At 45.2% G+C, this 8,805-nt stretch overlaps 1 protein-coding gene across 1 annotated transcript; it reads left to right on the forward strand.

Moving 5' to 3' along the window:
* The first annotated feature begins 7,741 nt into the window (after positions 1 to 7,741).
* phlda2 (pleckstrin homology-like domain, family A, member 2) lies at positions 7,742 to 8,805 on the forward strand. Its single transcript, XM_047597496.1, has 2 exons — positions 7,742 to 8,320; positions 8,456 to 8,805. Exon 1 carries the CDS (start codon positions 7,864 to 7,866, stop codon positions 8,278 to 8,280), a length of 417 nt encoding a protein of 138 aa, XP_047453452.1. The 5' UTR covers positions 7,742 to 7,863; the 3' UTR covers positions 8,281 to 8,320; positions 8,456 to 8,805.

Below are 8,805 nucleotides of genomic sequence, written 5' to 3' on the forward strand. Positions count from 1 at the left end.
CGCCTTAATCAGACTTTAACTAGACGACGCGCATGCACATGATCCACAACTGCTGCGTTGGCGTATGGCCCCAGAACAAAAACATCCAAGAAAGTTGATCGCAGAAGAAGAAGAAGAAGGTAAACAGGGCTGGTAGAAGAACCACCTGAAAAGTAGCGCGTACATTACGTACGAGATTTAAAAAAAGAACTATTATCCCTCTTGTTGTGGTTTGAAATGCCAGTCTGTCGCATGAACTCTTCTTGTTTATTCTATGATGTAATAGGTTAACCGGAAAGGGGGCGATATTAACCTGCTGACAAGACACATATCGCCAGAGTGTGGAGGAGGAGGAACATGTTCCCGTCACTTATTTGATTATACCTTGGAAAGTTGGAATTCCAACTAAACTGTGCATGTTAACGCACTGACTAACAGCATTTTGTCCTTCCAGAGCTCGGGGTAAACCTGAAGAACCCTGCATGCTTGGTTCACGTTAGTCATTTCAGAGTGTAAGTCCATTTGTGTTAGTTATCCCTGCACTCCACACTGCATTTAGAAAGTAAAAAACAAACCTTGTGTTTTTTCTTTTTTAATCATTTGAGAGAGTGGGAACAAGAAGAGCTGTGTGTTTCCAAAACGTCTCCTGACAGCACCTGCGGTGCATAATCCCCCGTCCGCGACACACTGCCGAGGACTCATGGGAAACTCTGTTCAGGCAGGCCGGCATCCTTGAGAGGCGGGAGATAGGGGCACGCTGTCTTCCAGGAGCGAGACCAAACATGGCCGTGACTAACACGTCAGCCCCGGGTTTCACAATAAACCCCTGTGTTATTTATCGTATGTGGGCGTCAAGTGATGGAAATACAGAGGGATTTTGACAGTTCTTGGCCGTAGCACATTTTATACTTTTATTTTTTTTTCGTTATTGTTGTTCAGGGTTCTGGGAGTTCATCCCAGCATGCATTGGGCACGGTCGCAGGCTGACATGGCTGTGGGAGGCGAAGCAACAAAAAAAAAGGCAGTGTGGGAAGAAGTCTTGAACGAAATAGGAACGAGGAAGGAGTCAAACTTGGCCTGTGGCTCACTGGGTGCGTTCCATGTTCGTTGGAATTCATAGGTTGTATATGAGCTAATGTGCAAACATTCCCAGAAGTGGAACTTGAACACCAGATAAATTTAAAATTCTTTTTTTGTGTGTCTAGGCTATAAATAATGAAATGAACAAAACCTTTAGATCAGAAACTATGCTGCCATCACATGGGGTTGTGTTTGTTGTGTTCTTGTGAAAAGTCCTGGTTAATGCTCTTTTTGTGGTATTTACAACCTTGTAAGTGGAAATGTTTCTGTTAGACAGGAAACCTCATTTTCGTTATTGCAATATCCTAAAAAAGTTTAATTTTCTTGATCTCGACAGCTACCAAATCTTTATGGATTTAATCTTCATGGAGGAACACAATCCCACATTGTAAACTGAGACAACTACATGACCTAAATAGTTTTCTTAATCTGCATACATGCATGATGCAAACTCTTAGGGTACTTGGTCCATTAATATTATATTTATTTATTTATTTTTTAAATTACCTGTTTCGATATCGTCTGTCTGTGTCGTTTTTGGCTTGTTATGACATTGTTTATCTGTGTTTGGTTCGGTAATTGTCTACAGTATGATTGTTATTTTAAATTCTTCTGTGTCTGTGTTGAAATGTAGCATTTGTGCAGTTCATTTAGTACAAGTCCAGTACATTTACACTGATGGAGGTTAATGCATCAATTCTGATTAATGTGCGTTGCCCCAATGCAAAAAACTTATAATAACAAAGTCTTCTTACTGTAAATAGGGGAGGTGGACGGTAAATTCATACATTGTAATTTAATGGTTTACTTTTATAGTATTTCTTAAGAGGTGGCACAGCGGGTTCAGCATCAGTGCTAACCACCAGCTCAGACCTTTCTGGGTGGAGTTTGCATGTCCTCCCTGTGTCTGTGTGGGTTTTCTGCAGGTACTCCGGTTTCCTCCCACCTCCATAGACATGCTCGTTGGGCTAATTTGTGACTCTAAATTGTCCCTAGGTGTGAGTGTGAATGCGAATGGTTATTTGTCTCTGTGTTTGCCCTGTGATAGGCTGGTGACCTGTCCATTGTGTACCCGACCTCTCGTCTGATGACAGCTGGGATAGACTTCATCAACCCCCTGCGACTCTATGATGAGAAGCGCTCGTCGAAGATGAGTTAAGATATTTCTGAGATGATCTACATCTACTCCATCTACACTATCAGCAGCTTTGTTGTCACAGCTTACTGCGACATTAACGTTCAAACAACAAATAGTCTGCGTACGTGACTTAACCAGAAGCTCACAAGTTCCATTTGAAAGCAGCGTTGGAATAAAAGCAGGAGGTGTTAACAGAACGCGTATATATTCTTTATCAGGACAAGTTATGTAAGGAGAACTGCCCAAAAAGTTCTGAAAAGGTTCTCGCCTCCTCACTTTCATTAAAAACGTTGTCCTCTTGAGTTAATGGACCTGCGCTTAACAAAGCAGATTACAAACAAAGTCCGGCATATCCGAGCTAATCTTATTTACTTTACATTGCATTATCACCGGCCACCTTTCTGCTCAGTGCGTCTGGGAAAGCGAGCTTCACGCCCAGTCACAGCGTGGCACCAGGCCAGCGCACCTCTGTCTGGATTTGTGAATGAATCGACGGAGGAACTTGGAACTAGGGTGTGGCGTATTTAACCTGAACCGCGCTCCTTAACTTTCGCGAGCAGACAAAGCCGACAGTCAGGCTGATGTTACATAAAAAATAGGGCAGAACGGGATTTTCATCAATGAAATCCAGCCGACTGTAGGCCTGTTCAGTCACAGTTGCACTTCCTTTCTCATCCATCATCCCTTCACGCTTCCTCGCCTTCGCCTTTGTGCAGATTACCTGACAATAAGCCATTGTCTCTGTGTTTTAATTGAAGAGGAGAGACACACCGACGTTTTAACGAACACACTGAGGTTGCGCTGGACTCCGCGAGGCCGCAAAGGCGGAACTCTGTAGAGCAAGTCCACGTCTCATGCTCTCGCCGCAGATTAGTTCTAGTTCTATGGAAAGACTTTAGGTTTATCACGTAAGCCGTGGCGAAGCTAAGCAAAGTGAATGCTGCATTCCTGGCAGAGAGATGGATTGCAGACCTGCATACCTACCATGCTTCGCAGAGTAAAGTTGGCAAGAATGAGTAGCTGGAGTCTCGTTAGATCACATCTCATCACTCTCACATGAGTCTTACGGTGTGTAAAGGAAATGAAGTTATCAGAGATGGCACGCTTTATGCACCTTTGCCGGTGAAATATGAATGTGTGGCGACTCTAGAGCAGAAAGAGGATGTTTATTCTGCGCCGGCATTCATGAAACTGTTTGCGCCGTCTATGAAGCGTATCCACATTAGACTAATAAGATGAATTTAATTTAAATTACAGAAGTCAGTGCTTTAGGTAGAAAGGTGGAGACTTTAGAGTGCAAAGGTGAGAAGTTTCATGTAATAACTGGCAGGGTTGGTTATTTGAGAAGTGATTTTAGCATCTTTGCCCTCTTTATCTGCGCCGTCCCATCTCACGGTCGATGTCCGGTTTCCTCGTCACGGCAGCCGCGTCTGTTTTCATTGTTCCCCAACGGTTCCTCCTGCAGCTTTGTGTTTGACTGCACGCTGCCCTCATCGGCCATTTGTTCTTTTTCCCACGCTGCCGAATGCCAGCGTGGCCGCGGACACACACACGCAGGGCTTATCAGAACAATGCCTCAAATAGCTCATCACAAGGGCATGTCACCAAAAGAGCAGAAGAGGATGCGTGTGTGCGTGCATGCGCATTCACGCGCAAAGTGTGTGTGTGTGTGTGTGTGTGTGTGTGTGTGAGCTGCAGGCCAAAGTCGTCAAGTATGCAGCTGTTACCTGCGGGCTCTGTTGTATTTGTCAGCGACCCGTCACAACCGGCTCATCCGTACTACTCCCCCCATTGTTAGACCGACTATGTTTAGTCCAGTGTCCGAGGGAGGTTTTCAGCAGCTAATGCAATAAACATTAACACACACATAAGACATCGTGTGCAGAAATCTGAAAAGGCACTTTTAAAGGCACACCGATGCAATATGCTGCCTTTACTTTGAGGGGTATCTTATCTAAAGTCAAACTTCCGAGTATTCTACGGACAGTTTTGCCTCTTTTCCTCTTGTGCTGATTGTGTGCGTCGTGGAATTTCCTCACCGAGCTCACCTGTATCCTGTATATTGTGTGGCCTCTTAGTATCACTCTTAGTGAGACTGCTCAAAGAATAAGCGCCTCTGCTGACATTTTATTGCTTGCGTTCCAGAGCATTTTTAAATATAAAATAAAGGGAATGCAAAATGCTTCAACAGTCAAATGATATGTGGAGTATTTGATTCATTTCATCTCTGCGTAGCATCTTTTAGTCTCGTTACGCATGACAGAACCCGTCTTTCCGTATCTACTTAACCCTCCTGAGACCTGTGATTTTATTTGTAGTATAAAAACTAAAAAGTCATCATCTTTGAGCACGACGTGTAATCCCAACGTCCTCAAATGGGTACTTGCTAATTTTAGAAATTAATAACATAAATAGACAAGTTCCAACCATAAAAATTAAAACTAAATAAAGAATAGAATGGAATAGAAAAATATTTTATTTATTTATTTTATTGATACACAGACATCAACATAACACAACCTCAAAATCAACAGTGCAAAAGGAGAAAGAAGACTGATAATTTGTATTCGACTGTATTAAAATGTATTAACATGTAAAACTATGTAGAGTTGACAAATTTACAATTTTGCAAGTGATTGCGAAGTATTTAAGATTTCACTGTCAAGTTTTTAGTTAGTTTTAGTGTATTGACCCTTTGCTACCACTAGATGGCAGGTAAAGGCGTCCACTTACGAGGACAACTGGTCTAAATGAAGCTGAATAAGAAGCTGCCGCAAACCTCTGACCTGTCCCCGTATGAGGACGCAGGGTCTCAGGAGGTTGTCTATGAGTTTCTAATTTAGACTGAATCGTTTTGAAGTGAAATGAAGTCGGCAGAGTTCACTAAGTTTTATGTGTATTATTTTTGCCTTTTTCTTGTGACTCACTGTGCAGCTTCATGCCCTGACACGACTGCCAAAACTCCTCTTGTCCTTCCACCTGCTGCCTTGTCACACCCATGTGCCCACGTCTGCAAAGCTGCACCACAACGTGGCATGCAAATAAAAAACCAAAACACTGACTTTCTCTTGACCTTCGTCGCTTTGTCCGCCTGTTTCGTGATCAAACCCCCTCTTTTTCCCTGTTGTTGCGGCTGACTCGCTATCTGACTTCCTTCCTTTGAGGGACTTGTTTTGTCTGAGCGGAGTGCACCGATTTGAACCCCCAGGTTGTCACAACACACCTCCAGAAATCTGTCACGCAGACCGGTTCCCTCCAGGAACAGTTGTACTTTCCCACAAGCTGTAGGGGAAAAAAAAAAACTGTAACAGGTTCAGGGCTTCCTGCTGCAGTCACACAACGTGGTTTGTTAAGTTCGAATCTCATCCGTCACTGTTGATTGTGTGTGATGTGTGGCGAGCATATTATAGGACACTTTATGTGAATGAGACCCAGTGTGCTGCCCGAGCATGCGTCATATTTAATTTAACTTTCTCCATGCATTCACTTCCCCTTTACCTCCTCTTCATATTTGTCAAATTTCAATCTTTCCACCGTCCCCCTTTTCTCTGAGATGCATGACTATAATTCGTTATGCCACAGCCCTGTTAAAATAAATCCTACACAGAGAGACACTGACACAACGTATTTGCTCAGTGCACACTCTCCATGACACAAACCCCAGGCCCTCCTTTGGCAAGCAAACTGCTCCAACACAAGACGCCCCACCGCACGCTGAGTCACTGCCCGGGCATGTCTGCGAACGTCCGCTCCAGTCCTGCCTCAAACAAAAAAGCCCAACGCGCACACACGCATGCACTTCACACACAATACCGCCAGACAACGAAAAAGAAACAAAGCAGGGAAGAGGGGAAGGAGCGTGGGAGGTACGGAGGTACGGAGGCGGGGAGGTGAACACTTTCCACCCCACAGAAGCGTGCAGGCTGTTAGAGTCCGCGCACACATGTGGGTTTTGGTTTCTTTGAGGTCGGAGGATTAGGCTGACCACCACATCCTGCTCCCGCCTTTTAGAGGGTTGTCAATCTGTTTAAGATGATTCACCGTGGTTACATACATCAAAGTTGTATTGTCTGTACGGTTACGGTGGTGTTGCTATGTGAAGTCTTACAGGTGGGCTCGTAAATCACGGCCACAGAGACCAGCCTTCTGCCCATATGTTTGTGAGGCTGTTTAAACAATTACTGCAGCGCTGAGCTGTCTGTGTGTGTCTGTGTGTGTGTGTGTGGTGATAAGCATAGCTGACGATTCCTCAATGATATTTCACTTCCTGTGGTGGGATGTTTCCAAAACATCTTTAAGAGGAGGCTTACAGAGGAGCAGGAGAGCTCTGAAGTGGCTGCTTGTAGCGTCTTTATCCCGACTACTACTGTTGTGTTTGTGTGAATGAATCCCCGGTGGGACAGGGCGGGATGACATCTGGCTTTCTCAGCTGAATCACACACCACACAGGCTCCAGTAGCTCGGTGATGCACGTCCACTGTCTGTCAGGTGGCCGACTGTGGTCAGCTGGCGGTGAAAGGAGATCAGTGCGGGAGCGGTGGAAGTCCCGGGGATAACGCCCGGCCAGCGGCATCAAAGGGAAACCAAGCCACGCAGTATAGCTTTCATTTTTAATTTCTAATTTAATTTCATCAGCCCCCTCGGGGCGTATCAGCGTCATGGCACAGCTGTGCTATCAGGGTACACAGTCATTATGTCTAACTCATTAACTGTAGAGATGAATGAGCGTCGAGCCCAGAGTTCAGGCAACACCATGAATTAAACTGACACATGGAGGTAATAGCAGTTATAACTAAGATCAGTCTCTGTAGATTGTGCATCATTGTGTGATTAATTCCTCAACAGTAAGGAATGTTTTTATGTTGAACCTCTTTACAAAGCTTAACAGTGAATAGAAAAGACGTTTTTTGTGCTTCCTGTGTGTTAATCTCTGTAAAGGTTGAGCTTCCTAACCTCTTGCAGTCTCTGTGTGTGGTGACCGCTGACCCCTCTGCTCTGTGGATGGGTGGAAACTGAACCTGTGGCCTGTTCGGGTGCATTTTAACAATTTGACGACTCCAGACGGGAGCACATGAGTTTATGTCAAACTGCACTGGACTGAAACACGTTTAGTCTGAGTTTTCCTTTTAAAAACAAGGTGGAGCGGTGACTGCTCAGCACAGGCGTGAATTACGAAGGCGATGGATGTCTGTTGGACTGTCTAGGGAATTAGAAATCCTCTGAAATTACTGCTAATAAGAAGAAGCACACAGACTTTTGGCGCATTACACATCTAGCAATTAACGTATTACACTGATTCAGTTACTGCACAGTGTGCAAATATTTGGACTTCTGTCCCAGTAGGATGTGGATTACTAATTAACGTGCTGGCTGTGTAATTAGGTCCACGTTAGGACTTCCTCTGCGCTCTCCCCCTCCCGCGCCGCAGCTTCCACCCACACACAGCCCTTGAATTACTCCACTGGCAACTGTTGATGCATTCCCAAACCATCTGACGTCAAGAGGGAAGGGCTCGGGTCAGAGCACGCTATAAAAGCACGCTGGAAACTGGTTTCATTCACAACGACACTCTGGATTATCACAGCTACTTTAGAGAAGCTCCCTCATCGGGCTCCTCGGACCAGACGACACAGCAGGAAGGTTCTCAAACCTAACCGACGTTAACAATGAAAATGTCAGCGGCAGAGATCTGCCAGGTTCTCAAGGAGGGAGAGCTGGAGAAGAGGAGCGACAACCTGCTCCAGTTCTGGAAGAGGAAGACGTGCGTCCTGACCACGGACAGCCTCAACATTTACGCCGACACACAGAAGCGCTCCAAGGGCAAGGAGCTCAAGCTTCAGTCCATCAAGAAAGTGGACTGCGTGGAGCGCACCGGCAAGTTCGTCTATTTCACCATCGTTACCACAGACAATAAAGAGATCGATTTCCGGTGCCCCGGTGAGGAGAACTGCTGGAACGCGGTGATCACCATGGCCCTGATCGATTATCAGAACAGAAAGGCCATCCAGGACTTTAAAACGCGGCAGGACAACGAGAGCGCGTCGCCCGGGCAGCAGGAAAGACGCATGGCGCGGGCGCCCTGAGCCGCCCCGAGGACTCCGACGGTTAACTACTCCTAATATGGTGAGAGCAACTCCACGAGACACGAGACATGAATGAAACCATACGAGTAGAAAAAATCCACAGACATGGCGCCACACTTTGTTAAACTGTTTCTTAACTAACGGCGTGCTTCTTCTTCTTTTTTTAAATCTCCAGTGTCACAATGGACCATACTGAAATAATAAGCGGACCAAACGGAAGACGAGGTCATCCGGTCCAGAGATGAAGGCTTGTTCGGGACTGACAAGGAGAGAAGGAACAAGAAAACTGATCCAAGCTGACAGACTTTCAGAAGCTCCACACTGGACTGAAACCCTGAACTGTCAGAACTGTTTCATGTTTGCTCTCCAGAGGAGGAATGACTCCTAAAAACCATTACGTTAATTTATTTGTTTCCAGGATATTGTGTTACTGGCAAACAGCTCGTGTTGTTTAAATTATTTGCTATTTCAACGTGTGTTATGTGTGTATTTATTTGAATAAATATCCATGAGTTTTTGACATAA

This window comes from Mugil cephalus, chromosome 10 (assembly GCF_022458985.1).
Source record: "Mugil cephalus isolate CIBA_MC_2020 chromosome 10, CIBA_Mcephalus_1.1, whole genome shotgun sequence".
NCBI classification, from domain to species: Eukaryota; Metazoa; Chordata; class Actinopteri; order Mugiliformes; family Mugilidae; genus Mugil; species Mugil cephalus.